This window comes from Mobula birostris, chromosome 20 (genome assembly GCF_030028105.1).
Source record: "Mobula birostris isolate sMobBir1 chromosome 20, sMobBir1.hap1, whole genome shotgun sequence".
In the NCBI taxonomy this organism is placed as follows: Eukaryota; Metazoa; Chordata; class Chondrichthyes; order Myliobatiformes; family Myliobatidae; genus Mobula; species Mobula birostris.
In genome coordinates, this window is record NC_092389.1 from 12,493,634 (window position 1) to 12,513,221 (window position 19,588).

Sequence of the window (19,588 nt, forward strand, 5' to 3'; positions counted from 1 at the left end):
GGTCTTTTAAGAGACTTTGGGATAGGAGCTTAGAAAAATAGAGGGCTATAGGTAAGCCTAGTAAGGTAAGGACATGTTCGGCACAACTCTGTGGGCCGAAGGGCCTGTATTGTGCTGTAGGTTTTCTATGTTTCTAAAGGCTGAAAATGGCTGCAGAGATGAATTAGTGCAAGGGCATAGAAATATTTGAAAATAAAGATAAGGATTTTGAAACACCTTTTTTTTCCTGATGGGAGTTCATGTCCCATCAGCTATTGAATGTATTCCTGTATGTTAGAGCACAGGCACACAAGCAGCAGAGGGAAGGCTGCGTGAATCTTACAGAAAATGGGTGTGAGGGGAAACCTAAAACAGTTAGCCTGGAGGTAACAAAGGATAGATGAGAACTTTATGAGGAAAAAGACTGCTTCAGGGCTAGGAACAGGTGATACAGCTTGAGATAATCTTGGTGATCAACAGAATCATGCACTTGGAAGCTCAGTTTGGGGTCATAAGAACATACGAAATAGGAGCAGGAGTCGGCCATCTGGCCTGTTGAGCCTGCTCCACCATTCAAAACGATCATGGCTGATCTGGCCATGGACTTATCTCCACCTACCTGCCTTTTCCCCATAACCCGTAATTCCCCTACTGTGCAAAAATCTATCCAACCTTGTCTTAAATATATAGTCCTCATCAATAGTCTGGTTTAGAGTCTTATCATGACCAGCAGTGATCTAGACTCTGACAACTACTCGGGATGGGGATAGAGCTATTGGTCAGGGAACAGGGTTCATGGTAAGGCAACAGTAATGATCTGGAAGAAGTTGTGTCTTTCCAGAACGGGATGTCAGGAACGCAATGTTAAAGTACCAAAACTATAACCTCAACATAAAACATAGAACAGTACCACACAGTATAGGCCTGTTCACCTACTCCAAGACCAATCTAGTGCTTCCCGACCAATGGTAGAATTGGAAGATGTCAGTGTGTCCTCCATATGATGCCAAGACCCTTGGCAAATATCAGTAATGGTAGTGAAAGGGGAGAAGGAACAACCGTCTAGAAAAGAATGAATAAAGTGAAAGAGGAGGACAATGACCTGGCCAGTCTTAGTGGACACAGCAGAAGATGACATGGAAGCCACCATTACTATTGTGTCTAATTAGGTCTGACAATGGAGAGAACGTTTAGAGTTTAGTCAATAGTTTGGAATATCCAAGAAACAGGGATTGATTCTATTTAGGAATCAGTTTGCAAATGTTTCTAGTATGGAGGAGCTTTCATTCCAGGTGCTGCCAAAGGGTTTGTTTCTGTATAGCTGGGGAAGGGGGAGTTCTCAGTCACACTTTGTAAAGTCAAAGGTAGCTCCAGGTACACCAATATCAACGCTGCGGCAAATGCACGTACATCTTTAAGCTCAATAATGAAGAATCAGTGCTTAGCGCATGCAGTGTTGCCCAAGCTGGGGTTTACTGTGACAATTTGGCAAAAACAAAATCACTCTTGTGAGAGACTGTGCACATTTTCATGCAAGTGTGGATGAGTTTGTGAGCCCAACAAAATAGATTTGGAAGAGATAATCTGGTTGTAAATATGTTTCAGCCTTTTCTTCCTTCTCCAGGGTCCCATTGTGTGCAGGGATGGTAGTGAATGAAATAGCGAACCATACTGGGTGTCATTACTTACCCAACGCTGGTGTGTGTGGGTCTGACTGGAAGTACAATATGATGCCAGGGTCATGGAGTAACAGCTTCCCTTCCTCTCACCGACAGGCTTCCCACGCCGCCCAGAAAGGAGCCGGACTTCAGGAGCAGCCATCGCGCAGCACACCACCATCTCGCACGCCCCAGCCACAGTCCCAGCAACAGGGCCAACAGTGCTTACAGGCCCCCAGCTCTCTGCCTCAGGAGGGAGGAGCGGGGCCTGAACCCTTACACTCTGACATGGGTTCCAAACCGATGGAGAGCAATGGCGGAGCAGGGAACCAGCCAGGGAATGCTCACCCCAACATCAGTAACGCCGCCGCCAACCCACTGCAGGGGGTTCCGGGTGATCCAGCCAGTGGGGGAAATGGGGAGACCAGCAATCCAAATGGGAATGTATCATTGGTGATGAACCTGCACGGCAACACCGAAGGCTTGTCCAAGGAGCAGCTGGAGCACAGGGAGCGTTCCTTGCAGACCCTAAGAGATATCGAGAGGCTCCTGTTGCGCAGCAGCGAGAGCGAATTTCCATTGAAGGGCAACTGCGGCCCCAGTGGGCAAGGAGATGGGCAGCAGGCAATGAAGAAGCCAGAAGAACCTTTACAGTCCATGATTTCCCAAGGACAGACTTTGAGTGGAGTTGAAGGGCCAAATATGGAGCAAGAGGCGATGCACCACCAGGAGGTGATGCAGCATGACCCCATGGGACAGCAGGTCAGCATGATGATGAATCCGGTCAACCAGGAGAATCTGACTCCAGAGCAAGTGGCCTGGAGGAAGCTTCAGGAGGACTTCTATGAAGAGAAAAGGAGGAAGCAGGAGCAGGCGGTGGTTCAACAAAGAACAATGCAAGAAATGATGATGCAGCGGCCAATGGGAGGTATGATGGTGCGAGGACCTCCCCCGCCCTACCATAGCAAAGCCGGCGACCAGTGGCCGTCTGGCATGGGCAACCGGTTCACGGGCCCCATGGACGTCCCTGAGTCCATGCAACCCCGAGGAACCCCCCCTTTCTCCGGGCCCCGCTTCCCCAATAGCCAGATGCAGAGGGTTAGTGGATATGGAGGAATGCAGAATATACCGATGGAGGCTTTGGGGCCCATGAACCCAATGCAGCGCACTGTGCGTCCTGGGATGGCCTGGCCAGATGACATGCCACCGATGGGAGGTGGAGGGAACTTCCCCCAAGGTGGCATACCATATCATCCTAGCCAGGGTGATCCCGAGAGGTTCATGAACCCTAGGGCCAGGGAAGAGCTATTGAGGCAACAGCTGATGGAAAAGAGATCCATGGGTATGCAGCGCCCACTGAATCTGAACAACACCAACAGCATTGGTGGCATGAACCAGGGAATAGAGATGGAGCGAATGATGCAGGCACAGAGACAGATGGAGCCAGGAGCCATCTCTGGGATGTTCCCTGGCCAGTTACCTGGCGATAACGTGAGTGGAAATCCAATGGGATTGGATTTTGTTGGATCAAGGGGAATGTTGAGCCCTCCTCTAGGGCAGGCAGGACCCGTGCGTGATATGGACGCGTCGATGGGTCCCGGTAATGTCAATATGAACATGAATGTAAATATGAACATGAACATGAATCTCAATGTCCAGATGACACCTCAGCAGCAGATGATGATGTCACAGAAAATGAGGGCACAGGAAATGATGTCACATCAGGTTTTGACTCCAGAAGAGATGGCGAGAGTCAGGGCACAAAATGGCAGTGGGATGATGGGAGACCCTCAGAAAATGTTGATGCAGTCACAATTTCCTAATCATGGACAACAGGGTTTTCCTGGTGGTCAAGGGCAGTATTCCAATATGTCTCAGGAAGTGAATAACATGGGAAATCCTGGGGAGATGTTTAGTCCTGAACAAGGTCCCATGCCCGTGGGTAGCATGAGCAACACAGCCAGACTGAGCCACATGCAAATGACACCAACTTCAAATCAGTCCAGCAGCCATGGTAATGTGAGCGCGATGCTTCCAGCATCGCAAAGGGGGCTAGGCCGAAGACCCTCTGACCTCACGATCAACATCAATCAAATGAGTTCTCCCAACATGGGTCACCTAAAGTCACCGACCATTAGCCAGGTTCACTCTCCCCTGGTCAGCTCTCCGTCTGCCAACCTCAAGTCACCCCAGACGCCGTCTCAGCTGCCAAACTTGTCATCCGCTAATGCCTCGGGTCCAATCAAGTCTCCCCAGGTCATGAGCTCATCGCTTCCTGTCCGCTCTCCAGCAAGCTCTCCCAGTCGGTTAAAGTCACCATCAATGTCTGTCGCCTCACCTGGATGGACCTCATCGCCCAAGACTACCCTTCCAAGTCCTGTGATCAGCCAGGGCAAGCAGCCAATGAGCATGAACTCTTCTGCCCCATTGGGAAACATTGAACAAGGTGAGAAAGGGGGTTGAACTTTTGCACTAATCACTGAGTAGCAATCAAATCTCAAAATTTTATTTATTTTAGCCATGTGTTTTTTCCCTGTTGGAGTCCCCCAGCCCACTTCAGACACTAGAATCAGAATCAGGTTTATAATCACTGATGTATGTTGTGAAATTTGTTGTTTTGTGGCAGCAGTACAGTGCAAGACGTAAAAAATTACAGGAAGAATATATTTTAAAAAGTGTAAAGAGAGAGCAAAATAGTCAGGTAGTGTCCATGGGTTCAATAACTGTTCAGAAATCTGATCGCAGAGGGGAAGAAGCTGTTGATCTTTGGGCTCCTGTACCTCCTCCCTGATGGTATTAATGAGAAGGGGGCACGTCCTGGATGGTGTGGGACCTTAGTGATAGGTGATGCTGCCCCGGGACAGCACCCTTTGAAGATGTCCACGATGCTGGGGAGCCCAGAGCCCATGATGGAGCTGGCTGAGTTTACAACCCTCTGTAGCTTTTTCCGATCCTGTGTAGTGGCCCCTCCCTACCAGATGGTGACACAACCGGTCAGAATGCTCTTCACAGTGCATCTGTAGTGATTTGCTCGAGTAGCAGAGAAATGCAGCAAGTAGAGCTGCTACTTGACAGCTCCAGTGACCCAGGTTTCACCCTGATCTCCAGTGCTGTACATCCACCTTGTTGACTACTTGGTCCAGAACTGAATGCTCCAGTTTCCTCCATATCCCAAAGGCAGGTTAACTGCTCACTGTTACCTATATTCTATTTGTGTCTTTTGGTTTTTATTTTGGTGTGCTTGTTTTGGGTGGTGAGATGGAGACGCGTCTCTGCCAAAAGAGGTGTAAGGCGCTCTTTCCCTCCGCTAGCTTCCATGTCAACCTTGGGCAAGGTGTAGCACCTGCTTAGCCCCCAATCAGGGTCACGTGAAGCCATGGGGGCCAGCAGTGGATGGTCGAATGAGCAGCTGGTGCATATCACAAGTCCTGCTTATGTGACCACTGATTCCAGGCAGACAATCTCTGAAGGGTATTGATAATGGCTGGAGTCACCCATCTTGTAAAGACACTGCCCAGAAGGCAGCAATGGCAAACCACTTCTGTAGAAAATTTTGCCAAGAACAATTATGGTCATGGAAAGACCATGATCGCCCACGTCATAACGACACGACACATAATAATGATGATGATGTTTTAAACATGAAATAATTGTAGAGTTTACAGATAGACTACTCAACTGCTCCTCCCATTTCTCTTAATCTTATCATTAAATCTTGCACTTCCTCTTCATGTCTGTACCCCTTAGCTCCATCTCAGATCTCTGTATGTCAGTTACTCATGAATGTGCATTTCTACATTCTCTTTGGTTAAAGAAATTTGTCAATTTATTAATGACCATTTCATGTTCAGTGGCCCTTGTTTAAGAAGAAGCCATTTTATCGGTAACTACATTGTTAAATCCATTTTTGAGATATGAGATTGCTGTTTAAAATCTCTCCAATTAAGGGTGGGGATGTGTCACTTAATCAATTAAGACTTCACTGCTTCTGTTACCAGACGATGAGACATTGTTTACACCTCTTCCCACTTGAGGGTGCTATTTGCCATGTCCCAGCTGATGGTTCACTCTGCTCCACAGACTTCACCTCAGTACCACAGTTACTTGTTCATAACCTCTTACTTATTCGGTTCTCACATTTGTTCTGATTCTACTGAAGTCAGGACCTGTGTCCATTCCCTCAACTTTACAGAGGTGGGAGTGTTATTTATTTACTCTTATTCAGGGATGAGAGTAAATAAATAACACGCGGTAACAGGCCCTTCCGGCCTAACGAGCCCGCGCCACCTAGTTACACCCATGTGACCGATTAACCTCCTCGCCTATACGTCTTTGGAATATGGGAGGAAACTGGAGCACCCGGAGGGAAATCCACGCAGTCACGGGGAGAACGTACAAACTCCTCAGTAATGCAGCAGTAAGCGTAACGCTATTACAGCGCCAGCAACCAGGGTTCATTCCCACTGCTGAGGCAGAGCTGAACCCTGGTTCCTGGCGCTATAATAGCGTTACGCTTACTGCTGCATTACTGCGCCTGGTTTTTGGACGGACAACAGTGTGCCTGGCGGAATCGGTCCCTGGAACTGAGATGGCTGAAGGACAGCTGGATGTCACGGGTATTGTAAAGTGGCAAGCTAGCAGCCAGAGGTCTTGGTCCCCATTTGTACCAATGCCAAAGATAAAAAGAGGGATGAGGTCCTTCAGCAAGAATATATAGAGCTAGTTGAAGATTAAAGAGTAAGATGACTGGATTACATCCAGCGCCCTTTATTCAAGAGAATAAACAACAAGAAAGGGTAGATGAATGTGTGTTTAAAGGGATGGAGTAGGAGCTAGCTCTTTAGATTTCTCGATCACTGCGATTATTGATGGGGAAAGTGGGACCTGCACAAGCTGGGCAGGTTGCATCTGAAGCAGAACAGGTCCAACATCCTCGAAGGTAACTCTGTGGGGAAGGGTGTAAGTTAATATAACAGAGGAATAGGACACAGCTGATGTACAGTTGGAGGGAAGGTGCAGTCAAATATGCATTGAATCAAAGGCTTGTGAGTCCAATGTCAGTAGTTCAAAAGTTACTGGAAAAAATTCAGAGTGACAGGATGTATCTGCACTTTGGAAAGGCAGGGATTAATCAAAGATGAGGCTCATTAAAAGGGTGATCCCGTCAGACAAATTTGATTAAATTTTCAGCAGGAACAAGCTGTTTTAAATAAAGTCTACTTGAGCTTTAGTAAGGCATTTGACAAGGATTCACATTGGAAGTTAGTTCAAAAGACTAGAGTCTAATTGGAAAATTGGATCCAAAATTGGTTTGATAATTGGAGCCAAAGTGTGATGATGGAGGCATGTTTTTGACATTGGGATCCTGTGACCAGTCATGTGCCACAGGTATCGGTGCCAGAACCCATTCTGTTTGTTATGTGTCATGGTGCGTGCTCACAGGACTGGACCCAAGTGCGGAGGAACGGCAGACTCTCTGTCACGACGGTCGCTGACACCGACTCAACGCAGATGTGGAGGATGTCAGGCTCTGTCATGGTAAGCACTGGCAACGACTTGACCCTGGAAAACCTGGGGCACACCGGATGCTCTCAAGACAGGGCTGGAAAAAACTCGGGACAGACCTGATGCTCTCGAGATTGTGCTGGAAAAACCTGAGGGAGACCTGATACACTCAAGACAGGGCTGGAAAGACCAGGAACACTGCGCATACAGCTTGGGAACTTTGCATTGCGTATGGCTCTTAATTTTGCATTGCATACAGCTCAGGAACTTTGCAATGGGAAGAGCTCGGAAACAGTGCGCATACAGCTTGGAAACTGCATTGCGTACAGATTGGGAATTTTGCGGATATAGTTCGGGAATTTTGCATTACGAACAGCTTGGGAACAGTGCGCATACAGCTTAGGAACTTTGCATTGCGTACAGATTGGGAATTTGCATATATTTCAGCAATTTTGCATTGCAAACAGCTTGGGAACAGTGCACATACAACTTGGGGACTTTGCATTGCATACAGATCTGGAACTTTGCACATATGGTTTGGGAATTTTGCATTGCAAACAGCTTGGGAACAGTGCGCATACAGCCTGGGAACTTTGCATTACGTACAGGTCGGGAATTTTGCACATATAGTTTGGGAATTTTGCATTGCAAACAGCTCAGGAACAGCGCACATACAGCCTGGGAACTTTGCATTACGTACAGGTCGGGAACTTTGCACATATAGTTTGGGAATTTTGCATTGCAAACACCTCGGAAACAGTGTGCATACAGCTTGGGAACTTTGCATTGCGTACAGATCGGGAATTTTGCGCATATATTTCAGCAATTTTGCATTGCGAACAGCTTGGGAACTTTGCATTGCAAACAGCTCAGGAACAGTGCTCATACAACTTGGGAACTTTGCATTGCATACAGATCGGGAACTTTGCACATATAGTTTCGGAATTTTGCATTGCAAACAGCTTGGGAACAGTGTGCATACAGCTTGGGAACTTTGCATTGCGTACAGGTCGGGAACTTGGTGCATCTATTTCAGCAATTTTGCATTGCGAACAGCTCGGGGACTTTGCATTGCAAACAGCTCAGGAACAGTGCACATACAGCCTGGGAACTTTGCATTACGTACAGGTCGGGAACCTTGCACATATAGTTCAGGAATTTTGCATTGCGGACAGCTTAGGAACTTTGCATTGCAAACAGCTCGGGAACAGTGCGCACACAGCCTGGGAACTTTGAATTGTGTACGGCTCAGGAACAGAGCACATACAGCTCAGGAACTATATGCTACATACAGCTTGGGAACAGTACGCATTCAGCTCGGGAACTTTGCATTGCGAACAGCTCAGAAACGGTGCACATACAGTCAGAAACTTTGCATTGCGTACAGCTTGGGAACAGTGTGCATACAGCTCGGAAACTGCATTACATACAGATTGAGAACAGTGTGCATACAGCTCGGGAACTTTGTATTGTGTAGAGATCAGGAAGTTTGCTTTATGTACAACTCGGGTACTTTGCATTGCGAACAGCTTGGGAACAGTGTGCATACAGCTCAGAAACTGCATTACGTATAGATCAGAAACATTGCGCATAAATCTCGAGAACTGCATTACATACAGCTCGGGAACTTTGTATTGCAAACAGCTTGGGAACAGTGTGCATACAGCTGGGGAATGTTGCATTGCGAACAGCTTGGGAAAAGTGCACATACGCTCAGAAACTTTGCATTGTCAATAGCTCAGGAACAGTGTGCATACTGCTCAAACTTTGCATTGCGAATAGCTTGGGAACAGCATACATATAGCTCGGAAACAGCGCACATATAGTTCAGAAACTTTGCATTTCGAGTAGCTTGGGAACAGTGTGCTACAGCTCTGAAACTGCATTGCAAACAGCTTGAGAACAGTGTGTATGCAGCTTGGGAACAGTGCACATACAGCTCGGGAACTTTGCATTGTGAACAGCTCAGGAACAGTGCGCATACTGCTCAGAAGCTTTGCATTGCAAACAGCTAGGGAACAGTGCGCATACGGCTCGGGAAGTTGCATTGCGTACAGCTTGGAAACTTTGCATACAGCTCGGGAACTTTGCATTGCGAACAGGTCTTGCTTTATGTACAACTCGGGAACAGTGCGCATACTGCGCAGGAACTTTGCATTGCGTGCAGCTCGGGAACAGTGCGCATACTGCGCAGGAACTTTGCATTGCGTACAGCTCGGGAACAGTGCGCATACTGCGCAGGAACTTTGCATTGCGTACAGCTCGGGAACAGTGCGCACACTGCGCAGGAACTTTGCATTGCGTACAGCTCGGGAACAGTGCGCACACTGCGCAGAAACTTTGCATTGCGTACAGCTCGGGAACAGTGCGCATACTGCGCAGAAACTTTGCATTGCGTACAGCTCGGGAACAGTGCGCATACTGCGCAGGAACTTTGCATTGCGTACAGCTCGGGAACAGTGCGCATACTGCGCAGAAACTTTGCATTGCGTACAGCTCGGGGGAACAGCAGACTATGTCACGGTGATCGCTGGCACCAACTCAACCCAGGAGCAGAAGAACAACTCCCCGTGAAGAGACAGAAACAAGAGGTTTAGACGTAGGAATACCGAAAGAACATTGAAGGCATGACCAAGCAACACCTCAAGACAAATCATTCTCTCAAACACACGGTAGGACTCTGCTAAAACAGAGCACAACAAAAATACCCTTTAAATAATCATAGAGTCCGTGAAACATGTGCTGGTCACAATTAACTTGACAAGATTAAACCAAAAGCCAATATACGAGGGGTGATTGATAAATTTGTGGCATAAGGTAGAAGGAGCCAACTTTAGAAAACCTAGCACATTTATTTTTCAACATAGTCCCCTCCTACATTTACACACTTAGTCCAGCAGTCATGGAGCATACAGATCCCTTCTTTGTAGAAGTGGTCCACAGCAAGGGTGATTGATAAGTCCATGGCCTAAGGTAGAGGGAGATGAGTTATTAACTTCAAACTTTCTGCATAATCGCTCAGAGTTGAACTGCACATACACGTAACGAGAGCGTCTTTGATCTCCACGTGGTCCACAGCAGGGGTAATTGATAAGTTCGTGGCCTAAGGTAGAAGGAAATGAGTTATACAGCTCTCGTTACATGCACATGCAGTTCAACTCTTTGAGTGAAAATGCAGAAAGTTTGACGTTAATAACTCATCTTCTTCTATCTTAGGCCACAAACTTATCAATCACCTCTGCTGTGGACCACTCCTGGAGGTCCAAGATACCGACTTCTACAAAGAAGGGATCCGTATGCTCCACGACCGCTGGACTAAGTGTGTAGGAAAAATAAGTGTGCTAGGTTTTCCAAAATTGACTCCTTCTACCTTAGGCCACGAACTTATCAATCACCCCCCGTAGGTGCTCCAGAAACCTGGAAGCTCAACACTCTATGGCAAGCCGCAGAGGCCTGCAGGGCTCATGAGAGTTGTGTACATTAATGATTTGGATATTAATGTAGGAGATATGATTATGTTTTTAAATTACACAAAACTTGGTGTGATGGTGTTGGTATTAGTGAGGTAGTTTTGGGTTACAAGGTGATTCTATCAGTTGGTCAGATGAGCAGAGCAGTGAAAAGTGCTGAACCAGAAGTGGGTTAATTGGTCACATGGGTGTCCGGTTCGTAATCCGGATTAGTGTGAGGCCACACCTTTGGTAGGATATAAAGAGGGCCAAAGAAATACCGAGGAACAGAAAGACCTTGTGTACAAGTCCAAAAATTCTGAAGGAGGCAGCACAGGTTAAAAGGTGGTGAAGAAGGAACAAGAGAATATAAGAGCAAGAAGGTTTTGATACATTGGTTAGAACATCATTGGAGTACTATGCAGTTCTGGAAGGATTAGATTGCTCTGGAGAATTGCAGAGGAAATTCACCAGGAAGTTGCTGGGGTGGAGTGTTTGGGTTGTAAGGAAAGACTACATAAGCTGTGTCTGTTTTCCTTGGAAAAGAGGAAGCTGAATAGAACCTGACTGAAGTGTACAATGAGGAGGGAAAACAGGGTAGATAGTAAGAAACATCCCCACAGGAGAGGTATCTTAAAGTAGAGGCCATAAGTTTATGTTTGAGGGTAGAATGTGGTGGAAATGCAGAATACATTGTCCGAGTGTATGGTGGAGACAGGTACTCTCGCAACATTGAACTGGGATCTATGAATTGCCAAGGCATAGAAGGCTGTGGACCGTGGGGTTAGTCTGAGGCAGAGGGTGACAGTAGAGGGCTATTGGTTAGTGTGGACATGGTTTCTCTCCTGTTTGACTATAACAGCTGCTTCGTGCTCTCTCTGATGGATCAGGATCAAGTAATAACACCTGAACTGACTGGGCCTCTCCACCAACCCCAGAAGTTGGAGATCAGTTTTACTTACTTATTTTCAGGATCTCAGTCTTCTGCGTAACAGCTAGTACGCTTGTGAAGGTGGCAGTGAGCTCAAAGGTTCATTTATTGTCAAAGCATGTATCCCTATACAACTCTGAAATTTGTCTTTTCCAGATAGCCACAGAACAAAGAAAGGACATGAAAGTCATTCAGAGAGAAACATCAACCCCCCCCCCACCACACACACAAAAGAGACCAGAACCTAATCATCAACCCCCAAAATCCCCCTTCTTCTGCACAAAACAGAACAGGAACATTGACCCCCCCCCCCAAGAAACAACTCCTCCCCTGCACAAAGAAACTAACAGAACACAACAGAACATCAACCCCCGAACCCCCTCCCCTTGCACAACAAAACAGAAAAGGAACAGGCGATTCAAAATAAAAAGCACAGAATATTAAAACCTTAAGTCTGATAAAGTCCAGAGTCCAAAACCGCAGTAGTCCAATCCATAAACGCAGAACCATGAGAGGGACACCGCACGAGCACAGAGGCCTACTCCCCCCCCCCCCCCACCACAGCAAGCCACCCAGCAATAGGCCACTCACAGACTCTTTCTCAGCAGCAATCGAAAGGAAGGAGCTGCCTCTTTAAAAGCTGTAGTCCTTTTGTAGAAGCTTCTACCACAGTGCTATTGGGCAGAACGTTAGGATGCAGAAAAAATTTACAAGGATGTTCCCAGGGGTGGAGGTCTTGTGCTGTAAGGAGAGATTGGGTAGGCTGGAACCTTTTAATCTATCGAACAACAATTTACACTAATTCCATTACAACAATTTACACTAATCCCATTTACTGTCCCCACAGTCTCCACCACACACCTACGTATACGGGGTGACTACAACAGGCAATTAACCTCTATGGGATGTGGGGAGGAAACCAGAATACTCTGAGGAAATCCATGAGGTCACAGAGAACGTGCACCAAAAGTCAGTACTGAACTAATGAGGCAACAGCTCTGCCAGCTGTTCCACCATGTTGTGGGAGTAGCCATTGTTCTGTAGATGGTGCACACTGGAACCTCTGTGCCTCAGTGACAGAGAGAATGAATGTTCAGGATGATTGATAGTTGCCCGTCAAGCTACCTGCTTTGTCCTGGCTCATTGGCTCATGCAGCACCCCATCAAGAAATTGGAGGGCATTCCGTCACCTGCTGATGAAACTTGTAGGTGGTAGGAAGGTCTTGGGATGTCAGGAGATGAGTTACACACTACAGGATACCCAGCCTTGGGCAAATGCTACCCAGAGGTCATGGGCAATCATTGCCCCTCGAATTTGGCTCCTTGGCCCAGGCTTGTGTCTGGAGGTCTGGAGCCAAGTTCCGATGCGAACCCACACTGAGCATTGGTGAGTAGGTGTTACTTGATAACAGTGACAACAAAAGTTTCCATCACTTTGCTGGCGACTGCGAGTGTAAGATCAGTACCCCTCCCCTTTACCCACAATATCTCTTCTGATCTCCACGCCTTTTCTCCAACCCAAAAGCACCCTTAATGCTAAAGGTAGAGGTTCAGTGCAATTGAGATGATTTATTTCAGATTAACATCAGATGCAGATGCCGTGACCTCAAAACGAGTTTAGATGCGGGGTGTGAACTCCATTGGTATAGATTCTCAGCTACATTATTTCACTGATCTGAGGATGGGTGGAGTATTTTGTTTCATGAAGTACTCAGGTTCAGAACTTCTTGTTTCTTTCTTGCTTGAAAGCCCAAGGTCAGTCACACATAGTTAACCCTAACCCAGACCCACCCTGAGTAAGGCAGTTCTCACTTCTTCCAGCCAGCCTCCAATAAACTTGCAGACTGAAATAATAAACAATAAAACTCTTCAGAATCTTCACAAACAGCCCTGGTTTCAAGGAGATGCTGTTTCCTGTAAGAGCACCTCAGTGGGAGACGGTGCCCATGTCAGTGGTGGTGGAGATGCACCCTGTGTGAGTCAGTGTACCAATTCACATTAATTCCTGTACCATGTTCAGAGGGGGTCCCTGGGAAACTACTCCAGTCAGTCTCTGAAAACTGTACCCATGTGAAAATCAGTGCTTATGAGACTGTACTTCAGAGAGCTAGCTCCAGTGAAGCTGTGCATCTGTAGGAGTCTGTTCCTTTGAAACTGTAACTGCAAAATTCTCTCCATGTAAACTGAGAGACGATCTCCTGAGAAGGCAGTGATGCTGTGTTCCAGTGGGTGTGTCAGAGTGTCTCCCAGTGAGAGTCGTATGTTAAACCATACCTCAGTAACTGTCAGTGCACATAGAGGTATATCTTTGGAGAATCAGGTACCCTGGAGATTGCCTGTGAAATTCTGCCAAAATGCAGAGATGAATCCCAGTCTTACTACAGGCCTGTGTGACTTCCCACCATGATGTTCGGTGCCTGCGGGACTGTACCCCTGTGACACTGCACCCCCATAACAGTCGTTGTCCATGAGAATGTACTCTCGTAATTTCCTATGTAATTCTTTCAGCGTCAGCATCATGCAGGGCAAGGTAAAGAAAAATGTTTCCTCCTGGATCTTTGATTTCTCACTTTCAGAAAGTGTTCCTGTTCAGTCTGTCAGTCTCATTTCTGTGGGATCTCTCTTTGAATAGTGCACCAAGCTCAGTCAGATTGGAGCATTACTGAGATGTGTTTCGACTTCTCTTCACACCAAACAGGTCCTATTGTCTCCGCCTCTCGCTCTGGCCCTGGCTTGCCTTATAACTCACCGGATTCAACGCCTTCCCAGAATCCACTGTCACTCATGATGTCACAGATGTCCAAGTATGCCATGCCAAGCTCCACCCCGCTTTACCACGACGCGATTAAGACCATTGCCACCTCTGATGATGAGCTGGCCCCAGAGCGATCAATGTCGATGATGCAGCCCACCAGCGTCTCTGGTAAGTGAGCCCACAGGAGAGAGAACCTGTATATGCTTCAGAAACACGTCTTGTCCAGTAAAATACTTCCTAATGTTGACATAAGAAATGTACCAGCCAATTGGGGCAAAAACAGGATCGTGATACATAGACCTGAGAAAGCAACACACACAGAATGCAGGAGGAACTCTGCAGGTCAGACAGCATCTATGGAAATGAATAAACAGTCGATGTTTCAGACTGAGACCCTTCTTCAGGACAGGAAAAGAAGGGATGATGCCAGAATAAAAAAGCTGGGGTGAGGGGAAGGAGGCAAGCTGGAAGGTGATAGGTGAAGCCAGGTGGGTGGGAAAGGTAAAGGGCTGGAGAAGAAGGAATCTGATAGGAGTGGAGAATGGACCATAGGAGGAGGGGACCCACAGGTGAGAAGTGGTAAAAGGTCAGAGTAGGGAATAGAGAAAGGAGGGGGGCAATTTATTTACCAGAAGGAGAAATCAATGTTCGTGCCATCAAGTTGGAGGTTACTCAAATGGAATATAAGGTGTTGCTCCTTCACCCTGAGTTATACAATATATAACTAAATAGTTGACTAAACTCTTCTCGGGCTTCCAGCCAGGTACAAATATCAATTATTACCAATGTTTCGATGACAAACTCTGCTGTCTTCATCAGGGATGATGCCTGGGCATGTCTAGTCTGGTGGTATTTATATCCCCATCGTCCGTCCCTCCTGATTGGTTAGTCCTCATCCAATCAGGTTTCTGTTGTTTCACATTGTTTACAATCAAATTTCAGTTCTTAAAGCAAGACCTTCATCTTTGTTAAAAAAAAATTTTCTCTAGTTTTATTTCAATGGCTTCCATTGGAATTAGATTGTAAACAAGGTGGGACAGCGGAAACCAGATTGGATGAGGGCTAACCAATCAGGAGGGACGGAGGAAGGGGTATAAATACCTCCAGACTAGACATGCTTAGGCTGATGAAGATGGCAGAGTTTACCATCAAAACGTAGGTTAAAATTGATACCTGTACCCAGCTGGAAGCCCAAGAAGTATTTATTCATCATATATGCTGGGAAAGCACTAGATCCTTTTATAACAAAATACAGTGGCATGCAAATATTTGGGCACCCCTGGTCAAAATTTCTGTCACTCTGAATAGTTAAGCGAGCAGAAGATGAACTGATCTCCAAAAGTCATAAAGTTAAAGATGAAACATTCTTTTCAATATTTTAATCAAGATTAGTGTATTATTTTTGTTTTGTACAATTTTAGAGTGGGGGGGATAAAAAGGAAAGGAGCACCATACAAAGATTTGGGCACCCCAAGAGATTTGAGCTCTCAGATAACTTTTACCAAGGTCTCAGACCTTAATTAGCTTGTTAGGGCTATGGCTTGTTCACAGTCATTGTTAGGAAAGGCCAGGTGATGCAAATTTCAAAGCTTTATAAATACCGACTCTTCAAACCTTGTCCCAACAATCAGCAGCCATGGGCTCCTCTAAGCAACCGCCTAGCACTCTGAAAATTAAAATAAACAATGCCCACAAAGCAGGAGAAGGCTATAAGAAGATAGCAAAGCGTTTTCAGGTAGCTGTTTCCTCAGTTCGTAATGTAATTAAGAAATGGCAGTTAACAGGAATGGTGGAGGTTAAGTTGAGGTCTGGAAGACCAAGAAAACTTTCCGAGAGAACTGCTCGTAGGATTGCTAGAAAGGCAAATCAAAACCCCCGTTTGACTGCAAAAGACCCTCAGGAAGATTTAGCAGACTCTGGAGTGGTGGTGCACTGTTCTACTGTGCAGCGACACCTGCACAAATATGACTTTCATGGAAGAGTCATCAGAAGAAAACCTTTCCTGCGTCCTCACCGCAAAATTCATATAACCATATAACAATTACAGCACAGAAACAGGCCATCTCGGCCCTTCTAGTCCGTGCCAAACTCTTACTCTCACCTAGTCCCACCGACCTGCACTCAGCCCATAACCTTCCATTCCTTTCCTGTACATATAGCTGTCCAGTTTAACTTTAAACGACAACAGCGAACCTACCTCAACCACTTCTGCTGAAAGCTCGTTCCACACAGCTCCACTCTCTGAGTAAAGAAGTTCCCCCTCATGTTAAATTCAGCGTCAGAAGTTTGCAAAGGAACATCTAAACAAGCCTGATGCATTTTGGAAACAAGTCCTGTGGACTGATGAAGTTAAAATAGAACTTTTTGGCCGCAATAAGCAAAGGTATGTTTGGAGAAAAAAGGGTGCAGAATTTCATGAACAGAACACCTCTCCAACTGTTAAGCACAGGGGTGGATCGATCATGCTTTGGGCTTGTGTTGCAGCCAGTGGCACGGGGAACATTTCACTGGTAGAGGGAAGAATGAATTCAATTAAATACCAGCAAATTCTGGAAGCAAACATCACACCGTCTGTAAAAAAGCTGAAGATGAAAAGAGGATGGCTTCTACAACAGGATAATGATCCTAAACACACCTCAAAATCCACAATGGACTACCTCAAGAGGCGCAAGCTGAAGGTTTTGCCATGGGCCTCAGTCCCCCGACCTAAACATCATCGAAAATCTGTGGATAGACCTCAAATGAGCAGTGCATGCAAGACAGCCCAAGAATCTCACAGAACTAGAAGCCTTTTGCAAGGAAGAATGGGCGAAAATCCCCCAAACAAGAATTGAAAGACTCTTAGCTGGCTACAGAAAGCATTTACAAGCTGTGATACTTGTCAAAAGGGGTGTTACTAAGTACTGCCATGCAGGGTGCCCAAACTTTTGCTTCGGGCCCTTTTCCTTTTTGTTATTTTGAAACTGTAAAAGATGGAAATAAAAAAAAAGTAATCTTGCTTAAAATAGTAAAGAAATGTGTCATCTAACTTTATGCCTTTTGGAAATCAGTTCATCTTTTACTCACTTAGCTATTCACAGTAACAGAAATTTTGACCAGGGGTGCCCAAACTTTTGCATGCTACTGTAATCTTTCCCAGTGAAGTATGTCCAGGTTTAAATATTGGCCTCAACAGCAAAGCAATCTTCCTAACGCTACTTTCTTGGTACTTTTAAGTTTGTTTATTCTGCTCCCTTACTCTAGCTCCCTTTTTTACTGTCCGTCTTCTTTCGAAGATACTTCAGAAAGCCTAGCTCAGTTAACGATCCAGTCACTTGTCCTAATATCTGGCTTGATTTGATTTGCAAATTAGCATAGGGCATTCTTATCCAGTTAGACGGAAGCTATGACTTAGGTTGCTGGCGTGTGGAATGGGATTTTGTTGACACCTTTTTCAATTCCTTTGCAGGAATGACTGGAAGCCAGAATCCGCAGCCGCATATGGTGTCTCAGAGTGTGGTAGGGCCAGGGTCTGCCAACAGCCCCCTGGCAATGAACATGGTGGGGCAGCCATTGTCCCATGAACCGCCAGCCCCCATGATGCCATCTCCTGGCATGATGGGACCCAACATCCCCATGCACGAGGGGCATGGCCCTGGAATGACTGTACAAAGCCCCATGATGGTGCACCCACCCCAGGACTCACTGGGGCAAGCCTGTGGCTCAATAACTGGCAGTGGTTCCCAGATGCTACCTCAGAACCCCATGGTCCTCCAGCGAATGCAGCATCAACCCCACAACACTCTGCAGTCCCCGGGTTCCGGGATGCAACAGGGCTACCCCCCAGGGATAGCCATGCCCCACGAGGAAGGTGTCCCGCCCCATGGGGTCCCCGCTGGCCCGGCCCCTGCTCAGCCGCAGCAGCAGCCCCCACCACCCCCCCCTCCACCTCCACACTTGATGGCCAAGAACGTGTCGAGCCGAGCTGGAGGCGAAGGCTACCAGCTGTCGGGAGTGGCCTCAGTCCTCAACGACCCTGAGCTGCAGGACGTTATCCGCCCCTCAGCAAGTGGGATTCCAGAGTTCAACCTGTCGCGCATCATTCCTTCGGAGAGACCCAGCAGCACACTGCAGTATTTCCCCAAGGGAGAATCCCAGGCGTCAAAAGCCCCATCTTCCAACCCTCACCTCATGAACCTTCAGAGCATGATGTTGGAGCAGGGTCCCGCGAGCAGACCCAACCTTCCAGGACAACAGCAGCAGCCGCCGCCACCGCAGCAGCAGCAACAGCAGGTGGTGCAGAGGGGCCTGAGCATGCACATTTTCCATCCGGGGCAGGTGCCAGGGCCCATGATGGCAAGGACAGGCATGCCAGGCCAGCACGGTGTAATGAGCAGCAGTCTGCACCAGGTTCTCATGTCTCCACAGCAGAGCCTGATGGCCCAACAGAACATGATGCTACAAACCAAGCAGAGGAGCCTCTCGCTGTCGGGGGAGATGTACGGACAGGGCGGTCACATGCTTCCTCCGCAGGTGGGCATGCTGGGAACGCCGCCCCACCAAAGTATGATGTTCCCTCAGCAGTTGAGACAGAGGAGCATGTCCTTAGATGCACCCATCACCTTTGTCCCGGGACCAGGGAACACTGCCAACATGCCCTTCTAGCTCCTCTCATCGACTTTTCGTACAACTAGGATTTATGCAAGTCATGAAGCGACAGTGGTGGGAAAATAAAAATAATTTTATTACGAAAAGTGAGGCCCGGAACTGAGGAGTCAAAGAGTTTATACCAAGGCGGGGCTGGAAGGTGGGGTGGGGGGTGGGGTTGGAAGTGTGGGAGTCAAAGATTATTTTTTAACAGAGTGAGCTCGGCTGAAAGACTTCCAGACATTTGCGTTTTCAATTTTAATTTTTTTAAATTTTTCTCTCTTTCCCTTTTCCCTCTCTGCCCCTACCCCCTCGCGCTCTCTACTCTCCGCGACCCCTCTACTCCCCGGACCCCCCGCCCCCCCGCGTGACCTCTCTACTCCCCGGATCTCCCCCTGCCCCCCCGCGTGACCTCTCTACTCCCCGGATCTCCCCCTGCCCCCCCGCGTGACCTCTCTACTCCCCGGACCTCCCCCTGCCCCCCCGCGTGACCTCTCTACTCCCCGGATCTCCCCCTGCCCCCCCGCGTGACCTCTCTACTCCCCGGATCTCCCCCTGCCCCCCCGCGTGACCTCTCTACTCCCCGGATCTCCTCCTGCCCCCTCGCGTGACCTCTCTACTCCCCGGATCTCCCCCTGCCCCCCCCGCGTGACCTCTCTACTCCCCGGATCTCCCCCTGCCCCCC

At 47.5% G+C, this 19,588-nt stretch overlaps 1 protein-coding gene across 9 annotated transcripts in view; it reads left to right on the forward strand.

The window, feature by feature from the left end:
• Window positions 1-19,010, forward strand: part of bcl9l (bcl9 like) — a 158,334-nt gene extending 139,324 nt beyond the window's left edge. For all 9 annotated transcript variants that reach the window (XM_072238146.1, XM_072238142.1, XM_072238148.1 and 6 more), the window contains 3 exons: window positions 1,755-4,083; window positions 14,221-14,445; window positions 17,726-19,010. In XM_072238146.1, coding sequence (XP_072094247.1) covers window positions 1,755-4,083; window positions 14,221-14,445; window positions 17,726-18,921 — 3,750 coding nt within the window. In that variant the 3' untranslated portion in view covers window positions 18,922-19,010. The remainder of the gene's footprint in view (window positions 1-1,754; window positions 4,084-14,220; window positions 14,446-17,725) is intronic.
• The last annotated feature ends 578 nt before the right edge of the window (window positions 19,011-19,588 follow it).